The 19,570-nt window shown below is 29.8% G+C and overlaps 1 protein-coding gene across 1 annotated transcript in view; it reads right to left on the bottom strand.

Annotated features, from left to right (window-relative positions):
- Positions 1-19,570, bottom strand: part of rab26 (RAB26, member RAS oncogene family) — a 112,059-nt gene that overhangs the window by 46,762 nt on the left and 45,727 nt on the right. The window contains exons 3-5 of the mRNA XM_087275610.1: positions 19,081-19,122; positions 11,377-11,443; positions 367-419 (exon numbers count right to left, since the gene is read on the bottom strand). Coding sequence (XP_087131736.1) covers positions 367-419; positions 11,377-11,443; positions 19,081-19,122 — 162 coding nt within the window. The remainder of the gene's footprint in view (positions 1-366; positions 420-11,376; positions 11,444-19,080; positions 19,123-19,570) is intronic.

The following is a 19,570-nucleotide window of genomic DNA, read 5'->3' as shown; positions in this document are numbered from 1 at the left end:
CAAAAGCATCCAGAGTGATTCAAAAAAACAAATGACTCTTCTAATTCAGTTCTTACTACATGCTGTAAATGAATAAAAAACATCCAGTCTGATTCCCAAAACAAATGAGCCCAGTTCTCAAATCAGTCTGAAACACTGTACATTTAAATTTGCAGCATATGCTAATGTACTCCAATTGAGATTACAACAATTTAAACAAATCAGAAATGAATCAAATGTAAACAGCAAAAGGGAAAAGGAATCAAATGACAACATCTGATTTAATTATCATATTTTCATGCATTGTTTTCTAAATAAATCACAATTTACTGTGATGTAGCCTTTGCAAAGATGCGTAATGGAGATTGATTGAATCGAGTCTCTTACCTGTATGTTGTCAAAGGAGGATTTATTTGTCACATCATAGAGCAGCAAAAGAGCTGAAAAGAGAGAAAAGAGAATTATTACATACTGTATTCATGAATTAACTAATTGATCTAAGCTGACAGCTTATAATAACTACAAAAATAAATCCAGAAAACTGTTAGCATGGCACTGTAACTGTAAGCTTGTTTATATTTCAAGTTAATTGTTGTAATTAAAGTCACAGACATGATTTTGATTAGAAATATTGATCAGTAATACAATTCTTACCTCTCAGACAAATTTAATTCGATTTTTTAATAGTTACATGCAAATAGTTTCAATTGCATGTAGATGAGACACAAATTATTAGAGCTGAAGCGTAATGAGAATTATTGATATTTTATTATAGAAGTTTTTTAAAAATATTTGTGTAAATAGAATAAAATGATGTGTAATGATGATCATCTTCAAACTACATCATTATTCATTCATTCATTCATTTTCTTCTCGGCTTAGTCCCTTTATTAATCAGGGGTCGCCACAGTGGAATGAACCGCCTACTTATCCAGTATATGTTTTATGCAGCGGATGCCCCTCCAGCTGCAACCGATCATTGGGAAAAATACAAACTCATTCACACACATGCACTATGGACAATTTAGCTCACCCATGAACTGCATCATTATATTTAATAATAATAAATTAACGTACTGAAATTGTGCCGATAGCTTTTAAAGGTTGCCAGGAATTATTATTGTCAATAGAAATAAAATAAAAGAGAATTAAATATATTATTATATAATTATATTATTGTATAAAAATATATTCTTAAATATAACACTAAACTAAAAATAAAAATAAAACAAATTTTTAAAAAATTATTTAAAAAACATATAAATACTAAAAAAATAAAGATAATATTAAACATAACAATATAATAATAATAATAATAATAATAATAATAATAATGATAAACTAAATAATAAACATTTTAATACAAAATATATTTTAAAAAGTAAAATAGTCTAAAATAATTATTATAATAATTATAATAAAATAATAAATATTTTACATATTTTACAAACTATTTACATAATAAGGTTAATTTAAAACTAAAAGAAATACAACGAAACATAAAATAAAACAAATTAAAAGTATACCTTTAAAAAATGACTAATACTAATAAAAATAATAATAATGATTAACATAATACATATAATTAGATAATAAAGTAATAAACATTGATAATGAACAAATATTGTATATTTATATATACATTAAAATAGTAAAAATATTGAAATAATTTATAAATTATTTTTCTACCCTATAATTGAGGTTAATTAAAATCTAAAATAAATACAACTAAACCTAAAAAATACAAATTAAAAGTATATGCTTTAAAAAAATATTACTGATAGAAAAAAGAAAAATAATAATAATATAAAGTATAATAGAAGTAGTAGTAGTAATAATAATAATAATAATAATAATAATAATAACAATGACGATAATAATAATAATAAACATTAATAATGAATACATATTTTATAAAAAGTGCTGAATAAATAAATAAATAAATAAATAAATAAATAAATAAATAAATAATGAATTATTTATTATTCATTATATTTATGATTTATAATAAATAACAATAAATGCTAAAATAATAACAATAACAACAACAACAACAACAACAACAATAATAATAATAATAATAACAAACATTAATAATAAAAAAGCAAATGCTCAGTGATATTTAGTAATAATCCAGCAAGTTTTGCATATAACAAAAATAATGTAATAGTCCTTTTAAACTGCAGACTTCTCTTATTAGCAGAGAAAGCGTATGTGAGTGTTGTATCAGCAGTGAATGAATGCTTTGGCCTCATAAGCGTGTAATTTGAAGCACTTTGTGTTCACACGGTGATGTTTTTCCTGGAGTCTGGTCTTTTATTTGGGCTTCGGGGAGAGATGAAGGTCCGTGAAGGGCAAACATTAAAGGATAATGACTATCTGTGGATGGAGGAAGCAGCAGACGGAGGAACAAACAGCGTCTGCCTCTGCATTCTGTCACACACACACACACACACACACACACACACACACACACACACACACACACACACACACACACACACACACACACATGAGCTCGATGAATGGAGATGCTGTGAATGGAAATTTATCAGCTCTTAACAGCTCTAGACACTTTTTAAGAAGTCTTTGTTTCTTTTGCAAGACAATAAAGACGTCAAACTCCATCAGCGGTGGTGTTGAGTGACAGCAGGATGTTGTAAAACGCTTAACATTACATAATGCAACAATAATGAGGTCATTTCATGCATTTTTTAGGACACTGTTGTCATCTTTAAGCCATTTACTGTGCGTAACTTTAATGTGAATGTATGCGTGTGTGTGATGTTTTATTATGTATTTTTGACAGTTGTTATCTTTACCTGATTTACTGTTTGTAGATTATAAATGTGATCATCCAATCATCCAACTATCCATGCATCCATCCAACTATCCGTCCATCCATCTATCTAACAATCCATTCATCCATCCATCCATGCATCCATTCATTCAACCATCCATCCATCAATCATGCATGCATCCATTCATGCAACTATTTATCCATCCATCCATCCATCCATCCATCCATGCTCCTATTCATCCATCTATCCATCCATCTATCTATCTATCTATCTATCTATCTATCTATCTATCTATCTATCTATCTATCTATCTATCTATCTATCTATCTATCTATCTATCTATCTATCTATCTATCTATCTATCTATCTATCTATCTATCTATCTATCTATCTATGTATGCATCCATTCATCCAGTTATCCATCAAACTATCCATCCAAACTATTCATCCATCCATCCATCCATCCAATAATTAATCAATCAATAAAAATAAATAAATGAATGAAAAATAATTGAATAAATAAAAAGAAACAAATAAAACAAATTAATGAATAAAATAAAGTAAAAATCAGAAAGTGATATTCTAAACACCAAATTCAGTATATTCATTGTTTAAAAATATTTTATGCACACACAATTTTCAAAATGATTACATACAAAAAAATTAAAAATTAAAAAACATGTTCTATCACCTGTCAAGTCCTTTTATATTAAAAAAACTGTTTTTGAACATTAAATATATTATTTATTAGTAGTATAATAATAATAATAATAATAATAATACTAATATCAACAACAACAACAACAAAAATAATAATAACAACAACAACAACAACAACAACAACAACAATAATAATAATAATAATAATAATAATAATAATAATTATGATAATAAAATTAAAATAATAATAATAACAATAATAATAACAATAATAACAATAATAATAACAATAATAACAATAATAATAATAATAATAATAATAATAATAATATTTAAATTAAAATAATAATAACAATAATAACAATAATAATAACAATAATAACAACAACAATAATAATAATAATAATAATATTTAAATTAAAATAATATTAACAATAATAACAATAATAATAATAATAATAATAATAATAATAATTATTATTATTATTATTATTATTATTATTGTGATTATTGCTTATTATTAGATTCATATTTTATTTTTTTGTATTTTTAAAATATATTTGTGTGTGGCACAAAAGGCAAATATTTCAAAAAGATCCCATTAAAAACAGATTTAAAAAGCATAAATGCAGTGAGCATAAATCCAGAGCTTCACCAGGTTGTGAAACAGATTGAACATTCTGTCACCTTTTAAGTCAGCAGTGAAGTAGGTGTAAATATCAAGCACATCGTGTCTCTGTATATGTTAGAACAGCACATGCAAAAGCTGGAACAAAAGACGTTAACTTCTGCTTCCAATGCAAACTGGCCTGAATGAGCACTAAACTGAAGCAGGAGAACAAAGACCCTTTACAAATAGCATGTCTTTTCAGAGACATTTCAGACTGACACGTCAGTAATGACTGCAATTATCAAGCATTATGTACAAAACCCTTTCTGACGCCTATTATTAACACCTCGCTTTCAAAACATGCTATCATTCGTTATTGACCCAGAAAGAAAAGCACATGACCTTCAACTCCATCATATTTGGCTATGAGGCAACTGAAAACCTCATTGGGTAAATAAGATTCACCCAAAAAGTAAACTGCATTTGTTTATGGGTGTCTAAACTTGGTCCTGGAGGGCTGGTGTTTTGCATAGTTCAGCTTCAACTTCTCTCAATGCACCTCCCTAAAGTTTCTAGTATACCTGGAAAGAGCTTGATTAGCTAGTTTGGGGGTTTATTCGGGGTTGGAGCTTAAATATGCAGGACACCGGCCCTTTAGGACCAATTTTGGACACCCCTGGTTTAGACTGATAGATGATGAAGCACAGAATGTGGAATATTTTACTCAAGTTGGTTGAATTATTATAAGTTAATGGTATGGATTAAAAATAGCAAATTCAGTTGTGATTTAATGCTGTATTTAAGTAGTAGTAATAGTAAATTCAACGGCGGTAATAGTGAACTCAGTACTGAATTAATCCCATATAATAGTAATATCGAGTTCAGTAACTAATTAATGCTATACAATAGCAATAGCGAATTCAGTACTGAACTAATGCTATATAGTAGTAATTCCAAATTCATGACTGAATTGATGCTACATGTATATAGTAGTGATAAATTCAGTAGTATATTAATGCTATATAGTAGTAATAGGAAATTCAGTAGCAAATTAATTTTATAAAACAGTGATAGCAAATTCAGTACTGAATTTATGGTCACTTTAGGTTTAAAGGTTTAAATTCAGTTGAGAATTCAGTACTGAAAAAATGTTATGTAGTAATACAAATTTCAGAAGTGAAATATTGCTAAGTTTAAATATTAGTAAAAGGAAAGAATAATAGTGAATTCAGTACTGATGCAAGGCTATATAGTAGTAATAGCAAATTCAGTACTGAAATAATGCTATATGTATATAGTAGTAACCAACTCAGTACTGAATAATGCTATATTTGAATACTGAATAGTAGTAAATAATAGTGAATTCAGTACTGAATTAATGCTATATAAATGTAATAGTAAATTTGGTACTGATTTAATGCTTTATAGCAAATAATAGTGAATTCAGTACTTAATGCAATATAGTTGTAATAGCATTAATTCAGTACTGAATCAGTGCTACATGTATATAGTAGCAATGAATTCAGTACTAAATTGTTGCTATATCTGAAAACTGAATACTAGTAAATAATAGCGAATTCAGTAATGAATTAAAGCTATATGATAATATTAGCGAATTAAGGAACTAATTAATGCTATATAACAGTTATAGCGAATTCAGTACTGAAATAATGCCATATAATAATACTAGCGAATTAAGGAACTAATTAATGCTATACTACCGTAATAGCAAATTCAGTACTGATGTAAGGCTATATGGTAGTAATAACAAATTCAAATTAAAGCTATTTTTGAATACTGAATAGTAGTAAATAACATTGAATTCAGTAGTGAATTAACACTATATAGTAGTAATAGCGAATTCAGTAACTAATTAATGCTATACAATAGTAATAGCAAATTCAGTACTGAATTAATGCTAAATATTACAAAATAGTTAATTTAGTATTGAATTAATGCTACATGTATATAGTAGTAACGAATTCAGTACTGAAATAATGCAATATAGTAATAATAGCGAATTCAGTACTGAATTAATGCTATATTTTAATACTGAATAGTAGTATATAATAGTGAATTCAGTACTGAATTAATGCTATATTTTAATACTGAATAGTAGTATATAATAGTGAATTCAGTACTGAATTAATGCTATATAATAGTAATAGCGAATTCAGTACTTAATTAATCCTATACAATAGTAATAGCGAATCAGTACGTAATTAATCCTATATAATAGTAATAGCGAATTCAGTACCTAATTAATCCTATATAATAGTAATAGCAAATTCAGTACCTAATTAATCCTATATATTAGTAATAGTAAATTCAATACTGAATTTATGCTATATAGTAGTAATAGTGAATTCAGTACTGAATTAATGCTATATAATAGTAATAGAGAATTCAGTACGTTATTAATCCTATATAATAGTAAGAGTGAATTCAATACTGAATTTATGCTTTATAGTAGTAATGGCGAATTCAGTACTAAATTAGTGCTATATTGGAATACTGAATAGTAGTATATAATAGTGACTTCAGTAGTGAATTATTGCTATGTAATAGTAACAGTGAATTCAGCACCTAATTAATACTATATAATAGTAATACCGAATTTAGTATCGAATTAATGATATATTGTAATAACAAATACAGTAGTGAATTGACGTTAGTTTTGAATAGTAACAGTGAATAAATTCAGTAGTGAATTAATGCAGTAATAGAGAATTCAGTACTGAAACAATTCATCTCAGCATTCACTATTACTAATACAATTAAAACATAAAATAGTCAAACATAATATTCAAACGCTACTAAATTAACTTGTACTACTATAAAGCATTAAAATAGATCCGTTATTAGAGATGAGTTATTGAAACTATTATGTTGAAGAAGTCTGCTCTCCGTTAAACAGAAATTGGGGAAAAATAAACATGGGGGCTAATAATTCTGACTTCAACTGAGCGTGTACGTGTGTGTGTGTGTGTGTGTGTGTGTGTGTGTGTGTGTGTGTGTGTGTGTGTGTGTGTGTGTGTGTGTATGTATGTATGTGTGTGTGTGTGTGTGTGTGTGTGTGTGTGGTGCATTGCCATGTCTCTCTGTGTGAGCTGGACGACACACAGGCTCAGCACAGATGGGAAAGTCAGTCTGTGGGCGTCAGATGCAGTAAAATGCCTCTTCTCACACTCCTTCACTCACATGCGCTCCAATAATAAAAAATATAAAAAAATGCAATGCCCAAGGCCACTCTGGCTGCGTGCATGAATGTTTGCATGTGACAGGTTGAGTGCAAAAAAACGTGCATTATTGCATCACTTAGCATCAATTTAAAAGTCAATCGAATGCATTCGTCCTGCTTGGAAAGTGCGTTGAAAAGGTGTCAAGTGTGTGTGTGTGCTCTTAAAAGGATTATAATTACTGCTCTTTGTAGTCTAATCAGTCTTGTATGAATGTGTGTGTGTGTGTGTTTGTGAAACATGCTTTCAATATCAATGCACTAAAATGTCTTGAAGCTCAAAAGCTCCTGTAGGATACTTTTTAGGCTTAGAATTTTAAAAAATAGATTTTTTCTATTATGGGCTGTCATTTGGTTTCACTTTAGATTGTCGCTACTTCAAACCATTTTTGCTGAAGCACTAAGTGGCTCTTTCTGTTGGTTGAAATGGCCGAAACACACGCACAAAAGCCTTCTTATATAACTGAAATTCAGCAGTGCATCTCTCCCAAGATAAATGTTGGGTACAGCGTATGATATGTTAGAAAGACACGCATATTTTGTTGGTTTGACTTGGGTTTCCAGCAGCTTTGAGTCGTTTTTATCATAAAGGTTCAAAACTTGCATTTTACAAAAAAAAAAAAGCTGAAGTTTAACACCTGTTATTTATAGTATGCAGGTTTCTGCAACCCAGGCTCATGAAAAATGCATGTGACCTTTTTTGTTGTATACAAAAATATGCATAAGGGATCCTTAACAGACTAATGTGTGTTAAAGAAGAGTTAAAGAAGAAAGCAGTAGTCATCTATCACACTTTAATATAAAATAAAAATTATAATGTAATAGTTTTTAATTTCATTCAATTTCATTTAGTATTATTTTATTTTATTAACTTTATTTTATTTCATTCAATTTTGTAATTTAATTTAATTTAATATTATTTTATTTTCATTTTTTCATTTTATTATTTTTTAAATTTAAATAAATTTATTTTAATTTAATTTAATTATTAGTCAAGTTAATTACAATTAAAATGAAAATATTTTTGTTACTATTTTTAAATTTTATTTCATTTTATTTTATTGTATTTTATAATATTATATTTTTATAATTTAATAAAATTTAATTATTAGTCAATCATATTAAATTTTAAATTAAAACATATTTTTATAATAAATTATATATTATTAAATTAAGTAGTTTACTTTTATTTAACTTATTACATTTTTATTTTATTTTATTACATTTTAATTTAATTTAATTTTAATTTATTACATTTTATTTAATTTAATGTAATTAAATTTTAAGTCAAATTAGTATATTGTACAGTAAATCAACTAAAATATTATATTTATATGACTAAAACTTTAGATTAAAATATGACTTTTATTAACTACTGGCTTATTACTTGCCTAATAATACGATATTGGCTGCTTATTAGAACTTATAAAGTATATATGTATCTTAATCTCAATACATGAACCCAAACTATTAATGAGCAGCAAATGAGTAGTTTATTGAAATAAAATTCTTCACTAATTGTTTGTTAATAGCAACAAAGATTATTTAATTTAATTTAATTTAAATATTTTATTTTATTTTATTTCATTTTATTTATTTATTTATTTTATTTATTTTTTTTGACCACAACCAAGATCAAAACATCTCTCTTTTTAATCTAAGAAACATTGTCATCCTCAAAAATAACGCAAGAAAAACAATACATATTTTTTTTTCATGCACAGAAAATACATTTGCATTTAGATGAATTTATAGACAGTCATACAATCTATACAGGAATGAACCCAGAATACACATATGATGTTTATTTTAGATAGAGAATAATAATGGTATTAATATTAAAGTGATGTTGTTTTGGATAGTGTTGGGATATGTGAAATGTGTGAGTGATGTTCACAAACAGCAGGAGAGAAACAATGAGTACGGCTGATAAACTGCAGTCTAACGTATAATCAGGCACAGTTAGGACGGCTAAATAAATAGGTATTACAAGCACGTTTCCCATCTCTTTTGTTGTTAACATCAAATGCTGCAATCAAACAGTATTGTAGCGCAGATTCATCTGCCAAAATGAGACAGATGCTTGACATGCCCTCAGAAACAAACAAAACTGCACAAGAGAAAAGACAAATGACTCACATGCACATCACACACATCACAAAAATAAAAAAATGCATTCATTTTCATCCTCTGAATAAGTTTTCCAGTTCAAGCACATTATAACACAGAGATTTGTTTACTTCAGAAGTCTATTATTCAGGAAAATACATCAATAAAAATAAATCAAATACGCAAAAATGCATAATATAAAACACAATATGACTTTTTATGACTTTAGTTTGCAATGCGTCATAATGTAAATTATGAAGTGAAACTGTTGAAATATAATGTGCATTTAAACTCACCGGCCACTTTATTAGGTACACCTGTCCAACTGCTTATTAATGCAGATTTCTAATCCGCCCATCCCATGGCAGCAATTCAATGCATTTAAGCATGTAAACATGGTCAAGACGTTCTGCTTTGAACTGAGACTTTGACAAGACTTTGAATGTGGCATGGTTGTTGCTGCCAGACAGGCTGGTCTGAGTATTTCAGAAACTGCTGATCTAGTGGGATTTTCACACACAACCATCTCTAGGGTTTAAAGACAATGGTCCAACAAGAGGAAATATCCAGTAAGCAGCAGTTCTGTGGGCACAAATGCCTTGTTGGTGCCAGAAGTTCAGGCTGGTGGTGGTGGTGTAATGGTGTGGGGGAGATTTTCTTTGGCTTTATTAGTACCAATTGAGCATCAACGCCACAGCCTACCTGAGTATTGCTGCTGACCATGTCCATCCCTTTATGAGCACAGTGTCTCCATCTTCTGATGGCTACTTCCAGCAGGATAACGCAGCATGTCATAAAGCTCAATCATCTCAGACTGGTTTCTTGAACATGACAATGAGTTCACTGTACTCAAATGGCCTCCACAGTCACCAGAGCTCAATCCAATAGAGCAGCTTTGGGATGTGGTGGAACGGCAATCATGGTTGTGCAGCCGACAAATCTGCAACAACTGCGTGATGCTATCATGCCAATATGGAGCAAAATCTCGGAGGAATACCTTGTTGAATCTCTGCCACGAAGAATTAAGGCAGTTCTGAAGGCAAAAGGGGTCAAACCTGGTACTAGTAAGGTGTACCTAATAAAGTGGCCGGTGAGTGTATATGTCTGACAGAGAGATTTCAAGCAGAATGAAGTGGCTTATAGGTGACATTTTTAGACGTCTATTAATAAAAGCATCAAATGCATCTTAGCAGGCGTTTAGAAAGAGAAACACTGGCAAATCCTCCTCATCACACACTAATAACTGTGCCTGTCTGCAACTTTATCATCATACAAAAATCTGATTATTATTCAGGCCAAGTATGATCACATTTTTCGCTTTACATAAAAAGAACAAGCATGATTAATCACTTCATTTTCCTTCAAACTAGTCCTTTTATTCATCAGGGGTCACCACAGCGGAATGAACCACCAACTATTCCAGCATATGTTTTACACATCAAATGCTTTTACAGCAGCAACCCAGTACTGGGAAACACCCATGCACACTCATTCACACACACACACACTCAGACACTCATCCACTACAGCCAATTTAGCTCATTAATTCCCCTATAGCGCATGTGTTTGGACTGTGGGGGAAACCGGATCACCCGTAGGAAACCCACGCCAACATGGGGAGAACATGCAAACTCCACAGAGAAATGCCAACTGACCCAGCCACGACTCAAACCGGCAACCTTCTTGCAGTGAGGCCACAGTGCTAATCACTGAGTCACCGTGCCACCTATATATCAGTGCAAATCATTAGCACCTGTTTCAGCTGTGGAATGCAAAGCATGATGGGAGTTGTAGTCCGGGTACAATGTTCATATAGCTAGAGTCTGGTGGGAATGATCGTAACACAACACAAACACACTTTCTTCTATTTTTGTGTTGTTTTCATCAAAATTATGTTTATTTTCTTAGCCTATTTAAATTTTAATGTTTTTTTTGTTTGTAATAAAGAAACATTTTTAAGTTTTGAGGCAGTAACTCACCGTGAGCGTCTCGATAGTATGCGTGCGTCACACTCCTGAAACGCTCCTGTCCCGCTGTATCCCAGATCTACAACACAAGAGCAGACACAGACATTAAACTCTGCATTCCTGAACACACACACACACACACACACACACACACACACACACACACACACACACACACACACACACACACACACACACACACACACACACCTATATTTGTGTGTAATTGGATAGGCCTCTATTTCGTTATATACTGACCTAATGGTATTTTCATCCACTAAACCTAAAGCTGCCCCTGAACACAAACCTCACAGAAAACAAACTCAAATCCTGCATGATTTATAAACTCTTTTTCTCATGAGGACCAGAAAAAAAAAGTCCCAATAAAGGTCAGAAATTGCTGCTATTATTATTAATATACTGCAGCTGAGGGCATGTTTGGTCCTCATAATACAGAGAAATACACACTCTCCCTCTCTCACACACACACACACACAAGCGGAGACACACAAACAAGATGTTCATTGATAGTCTGAAGTGTTGCTGATTATTTTTATCAGCTCTTTACACTCTTATTCAAGAGAAGGAGAAATCTCGAAATCTGTTTGATTGTAGAAATGAACTCATTTCCATGCCGGATGTCCTGAGGGCGAGTAAACAATGAGCACACGTTCACTTTTCGGGAGTGAACTACTGCTTTAATGTGCTTTCCCGCAGCTCTCAAAGCAAATCTGCACTGCTTTGTACTGACTTTCTACTGCATAGAAGTTTCTTCGGACTATTACAAAGATCTTCGCACTATTGAAAGATTTGTGCTTTTAAATATCGCTCACTTAAAGGATCTGTCGGGGAAACAAGCTAAAATGTTGTTTAAATGCATTGCTGTCATTCATTTATTCTCCTTCGGCTTTAATCATCAGGGGTCACCACAGCGGAATGAACCGCCAACTATTCCAGCATGTGTTTTACACAGTGGATGCCCTTCCAGCTGCAACCCAGTACTGGAAAACACCCATACACACTAATACACTACAGCCAATTTAGTTGAACAGTTCCCCTATAGCGCATGTGTTTGGACTGTGGGGGAAACCGGAGCACCCGGAGGAAACCCATGCCAACACGGGGAGAACATGCAAACTCCACACAGAAACACCAACTGACCTAGCCGGGACTCGAAGCTGCGACCTTCTTGCTGTGAGGCCACGGTGCTAACCACTGAGCCACCGTGCCAACATGCATTGCTATAAATACATGCAATGGATCTGATTTGATTTCCTGGAACTGCAAATGTATTAATATGTTTAGTGTGAATAAGTAAAGTAGGAACTTATTCATGTGCATAAAAACAATAGATACACATAAATAAAATAGTAAATAAATAAATAATAAATAGAAAACACCAATTAATTAATTAAACAAGTAATAAAAACTGAGAAAATATCTAAAATGTGCTTGAAAATGTGTTTTTCCCACTGTTGGGTTGCAGCTGGAAGGGCATCCGCTGTGTAAAATCCAAATAAAGGGACTAAGCCGAAAAGAAAATGAGTGAATGAATAAAAATTTGCTAAATATTCAACTCCTCACTGTGTATTTCATAACAAAATAAATGCATTAGTTCTGTGTTTCTCAACCATGTCCCTTTAGGACCACCAACACTTCATGGTTTGGATGTCTCCTTTGTCTGCCACACCCGTTAAAAGTCTTTCAGTCTCTGCTAATGAGCTGGTGATCTGAGTCAGGTGTTTTTGGTTCAGAAGACCAAGAGCTGGTGGTCCTCTAGGAGCGTGGTTGAGAAACACAGCATTAGTTAATACAAAATAAATTATTATTATTAAAAAGAAAATAACAGGAAATTAAACTATTAAGAATGAAATTATGGCGACGCAGCGGCACAGTAGGTAGTGCTGTCACCTTACAGCAAGAAGGTCGCTGGTTTGAGCCTCGACTAGGTCAGTTGGTGTTTCTGTGTGGAGTTTGCATGTTCTCCCTGCGTTCGTGTGGGTTTCCTCCGGGTGTTTCCCCCAAAGTCCAAACACATGCGGTACAGGTGAATTGGGTAGGCTAAATTGTCCGTGGTGTATGAGTGTGCTGAGTGTGTGTGGATGTTTGTCAGAGATGGGATTGTGGCTGGAAGGGCATCCGCTGCGTAAAAACTTGCTGGATAAGTTGGCGGTTCATTCTGCTGTGGCAATCGCGGATTAACAAAGGGACTAAGCCGACAAGAAAATAAATAAAATTATTCAAAATAATGTCTTAACACTGCAAAAAGCTCAGCATTTTTGTCTTGTAATTAAATAAAATATATAATGGATTAAGAAATATTTGCTGAAGAGGGAAAATGACTTTAAAGATCCCAAATCAAAATTAAATAAGCAGCAATGTGACTGTAAAAAAAAAAAAAAAAAAAAAAATCCTTCATTCATTTTCCCTTCTTCTTCAAATATTTCCCAAATGATGTTGAACAGATTCAGGAATTGTTCGCAGTATTTCCTAAAATATTTGTTCTTGTGGAAAAAGCCTCATTTGTTTTATTTGGGCTAGAATAAAAGCAGATCTTAATTATTTTTAAGCTATTTTAAGGTCAATATTACTCGCCCCTTCAGCAATATTAGTGTTGGATTGTCTCCAGAACAAACCACTGTTATACAATGACTTGCCTAATTACCCTAACTTTACCCTAATTACCCTAGTGAAGCCTTTACATGCCACTTTAAGCTGAACACTAGTCAAATATCAAGGCTAATGTTATTTACTGTCATCATGGCAAAGAGAAAAGAAACCAGTTATTAGAAATGAGTTATTAAAGCTATTATGATTAGAAATGTGTTATATAAAATCTCTCTGTTATAGAGAAATTAGGGAAAATATATATACAGGAGGGCGAATACTTCTGACTTCAACTGTATATAGTTTGCAGTTAAACACAGAGGACCGGAAATATATAAATAGCAGCTTTAATGTGAGTTTCTCCACTAATGATCAGTAAAAACACACAGAGTCAAGCAGGATGAAAAGCTGCTTTTATCATCCGTACAGAATCTCAGAAGTCTGAACATGTAAACTACTACAGTACAGCGCATTATATCCTCTTTTAAACCAGATGAAAACATGTTTGTGTCTCCACCATCTTCTTTTAGACCAAAGATGAACACAGTAATTAGAATAGAAAAAAAGGCTGAATGTTTATTTATGCACGACTTTACGGTTATTTTTAAATGTTTTTTAAATATGTGCTCAAGGCTATATTTATTTGATTAAAAATGCTGTGAAAATGTGAAATATTATTACAATTTAAAAGAACTGCTTTATTATTGAATTTTTTTAAAAACATTTATTTATTACTGTGATTTAAAGCAGAATTTTCAGCACCGTTATTCCAGTTTTAAGTGTCAAATTATCCTACAGTTTTTTATGCCATTTTTTTATTGTAATAAGCCTGTGCTGCTCACCAAGGTTACATTTATTTGATTAAAAATGCTGTAAAAATTATAAATATTATTACAGTTTAAAAATAAATGTTCTATTATTGAATTTAGCTTAAAGTTTAATTTATTACTGTGATTTAAAGCAGAATTTTCAGCATCATAACTCGCGTTTTAAGTGTAATTTTTCAGTTTTTTTAAGAGTTCTTTATTAAAAGAAGTCTGTTCTGCTCACCATAGCTTTATGTATTTGATTAAAAATTCTGTAAAAATGGGAAATATTACTACAATTTAAAAAGAACTGCTTTATTATTGAATTTAGTTGAAAGATTTATTACTATCATTAAAAGTTGATTTTTCAGCATCATTACTCCAGTCTTCTGTGTCACACTCAGTTTTATTACATTTATTTGATTAAAAATGCTGTAAAAATGTAAAATATTATTATATTAAAAAAAAGGTTTTATTATTGAATATAGTTTAAAGGTTAATTTATTACCATGATTTAAATCAGTATTTTTCAGCATCACAACTCTTCAGTGTCACACAATCCTTTAGATTTGTTTTTTTATTATTAAAATAACCCTCTTCTGCTCACCAAATCTATGTTTATTTGACTAAAAATGCTGTAAAAATGTGAAATATTATTAGAATATTTTTATTAAAGATACATTTTTTTCAGATTTTTCAGCATCATTTTACCTTCAGAAATCAGGATGATTTGTTCTTGAACAGTTACAACTAATTAGTTACTGTAGTCATTAACAATGACTTCTAGTTTGATTATCAGTGTTGAAGGTGATTATATTTCAAGAAAACATATTATTATATTTTATAAAACATTTATTTAATTTAAAATATTTATAATTTTAGTAGTCTTTGATTAAATAAACAAAGAATAATAAAATTATATATATATATATATATATATATATATATATATATATATATATATATATATATATATATATATATATATATATATATATATATATATATATATATATATATATTTTATTATTCTTTATTTATTTAATCAAAGACTACTAAAATGTTAATGTTGTTAAACTAATGTTGTTACATTATACATGTATTTACTTTCACTCTTAAACAATTTTATGCGTCCATAATAAATAAGAGTAAATCATCAGTTTGAAGTAAATTATTAAGATTTTATAATAATAATAATAATAATAATAATAATAATAATAACAATAATAATAATAACAATATTATTATTATTATTATTATTATTATTATTATTATTATTATTATTATTATTATTATTATTAACATTATTATTATTATTATTATTATTATTATTAACGTTGTTATTATTATTGTTGTTGTTGTTGTCATTATTGTTTTTACTATTGTTGTTGTTATTATTAATTATTATTATCATTATTATTGTTGTTGTTGTTATTACTATTTTTATCATTATCATTATTGTTGTTGTTGTTATTGTTATTATTATTAATAATATTAATTTGAGTGTTTTACTTGTGCAAATAATAATATTAATAATAATAATATTTATTGAGTAGCAGATCATCAAATAATACATAAAAATAAATAAATAAAACAAAAATAAATAATAAAAATTAAAAATGGCAATGAAATCGTACTAAGAAAACTATTATTTTAAATTTAATATACTTATTTTTTGTATTTACTGTAAAAGTATTATTTTATATTTTAAATGTAAAACTTTCCATAGCAAGTCTTCGATGGAGGATAAAAAAATAAACAAATGTATAAATATGAATGTATTTGAATGAACAAATAAACTGTTTCCCCAGATCAGCAAGCACAAAATGCAGCATTTCACTTTAAGTTGTTTGTTCAATTGACACCATGAACACTTTATTAATAAGCGTATCATCATGGTTTCACCCCAATATTGACACTACTATCCTCACACACCCTGAATACAGTAAAACACTCGCAGGTGAGCGGCTTAAATAAAGTCAGTGTGAGGCTAATGGAGCGTTAAAGATTAATGGCAGCCTCGTTAAACTCTCATTAGAGCTGATCCTTCACTGTTTACTCAGTCAATATCAGCCAGAGGATACACACACACACACACACACCCCAATGACACCCAATCACCTGCGTCTTTAAACCTCTGCGGATAATTGGAGATGCTTTGCAATGGGGAAATTAAATCACTTAATTACTCAAGGGTTTATTGTATAAATGCGGACAGATGCTTTTCAACCTGAAACTTCATTATCCTAAGAGTTTAGTGTGTTCATTACATGGAAATATGATATATGGCAATATATGCTAATTATTATTCATGATATGCGAGTTTATGGTTGGACTGAACACACATAAAATATATGATGCAACATATAAAAGCGTATATACACATTTGTTAGTTATATGGTCATATGCAACATCATATTTTATAGACTGAATGAATGAGGAGCACTTTAACATTTCATTGTACCGCTGTGACAATAATGACAATAAATAAATTATATATATTTTTTCAAGCATTGAAATTATAAATATGCACATATAGGTTCAAATTAGTGATGTTAAACGATTAATAGCAATTAATTGCATCTGACATCACCGCTTGTTCTTACTGTAATTATTCTGTATTGTGTTAGTTTGTAATTATCAATTAATCGATCTAGGAATTAGTTAATTAATCATGCAATTGATTCATAAAGTAATTCATTAAGTAATTCATTAAGTAATTCATTCATTCATTCATTCATGAAGAAATGGATAATGAACTAATCAACTAAAAAATAAATGAATAAATGAATGAACTAATTCATTAACTATTTAATTAATTTGATTAATCAATTTGTTAACCAACTAATAAATGAATGAATGAATAAATGAATGAATGAACTGTTGGATGGAAAAATAAATGGATGAATGAATTAACTAACTAATTAACTAATGAATGAATAAATGTAATAATCAAGTAACGAATGAATAAATGAATGAATGAATTAAGTAGTTCATTCTTTAGCTAATTAGTTATTCGGAAGAATGAATGAATAAGTAAAGGAATGAACAGACAAACGAACATATAAATCAACAAACTAAAGGACGAATAAATGGATGAATGAAGGAATGAATAAAATAATGAATTAATGAACTAATTAATGAATGAACTAATCAACTAATGAATTAATTAAATAATTAATCAACTAATGAGTGAATGAATGAACAAATGAATGAATTAATCGACTAATGAATTAATAAATGAACTAATGAACTAATAAATTTCTAATTCATTTATTAGTTTATTCTTTAGTTAATTAGTAAATCAACTAATGAATGAATGAATGAATAAACTAAAGAATAGATTAACAAATGAACAAACTAATTAATTAATCGACTAATGAATGAATGGATGAATGAATGAATGAATGAATGAATGAATGAATGAATGAATGAATGAATGAATGAATGAATGAACGAACGAACGAACAAACAAACGAATGACTAAATGAACTAATCAACCAATGAATGAATGAATCAATAAATTAGTAAATTTCTGATTAAGTAGTTAATTTGTTTAAAACTAAAAGTAGTTAATCAACTAATGAATGACTGAATGAATGAATGAATGAACTAAACAATAGATGAACGAATGAACAAATGAACAAATGAATGAATGAATGAATGAATGAATGAATGAATGAATGAATGAATGAATGAATGAATGAATGAATGAATGAATGAATGAACGAATGAATAAATAAATTAATTAAGTAATCAACTAATGAATTAATTAATTAATCAACTAATAAATGAATGAATAAATAAATGAAAAAATTAATTAATTAATCAACTAATCAATGAATAAGTGAACAAACAAATGAAGGACCAAACAAACGAAAGAATTAATGAACTAATCGACTAATTAATGAATGAGTTAATTCATTCATTCATTTATTGAATTAATTAATTAGTTTATTCATTCATTCATTCATTAATAAAAATAGAGAACAATCTATGAATGTGGGTACAAAACGTGTCTTTTATTTAATTTGTTTAAGTTAATTTTAATCTGTTTAAATTAAGTTTGTTCTCTTAAATTAACATAAGCAACACTCTTAATTGTAAGAACTCAATATTTAAAGTAATTTAGCTTCTCAAGTCAATTTTGAAACAATATCAATCTTCTGCAGTGAAAACATCTGAAGAAATCCATCCTACATCAGCTGATCTGAAGCTTCTACACACACACCGACTGCACTGTTCACCAGCATACAGCACAGCAGAGTTCAGTAGAGTGCAGTAAATGGTTAAAGACGCTCACCTGTAGTTTAACCCTCATGCTGTCGATGCTCAGCACTTTATTCTGCAACACAAGAGAAAGGAAAAACAGATCAGCGTTTTGGAGAAACTCCTGCATCATTACCGTCTATCTCTGAGATCCAGAATCCAGCGCAGATCATCAGACGCTTTCAACTTTTATTAAATCCCTAGAGACGCTGCAGCCACATGTGTAATCCAGCAGGCTGAAAATATCCCTGCATTTCATTAGAAGCCTGTTAGAGTAGCCACCATTATAATGCATTATAAATATAGGCTTCACATAAAGCTGTTTTTCTTTACAGAGCCGCTAAGGTTTTTGATGTGCATTAATAAAGAGCCTTAAACTGCAGTTATTATCTTTCTGTATGGAAATGTCCCCATAATGAGTGATTTCGTCCTGTCGTGCATTAATTGAAGGTCTGTTTGTTGCCGTGATCTGGATCTGAGCAGATTTAGAGTTGATCTACACTTTATAATGAATCCTACATGTT

Source organism: Danio rerio, chromosome 12 (genome assembly GCF_052040795.2).
Source record: "Danio rerio strain M-AB ecotype USA chromosome 12, GRCz13ab, whole genome shotgun sequence".
Classification (NCBI taxonomy): Eukaryota; Metazoa; Chordata; class Actinopteri; order Cypriniformes; family Danionidae; genus Danio; species Danio rerio.
This window is presented reverse-complemented; position numbering and strand designations above follow the sequence as displayed.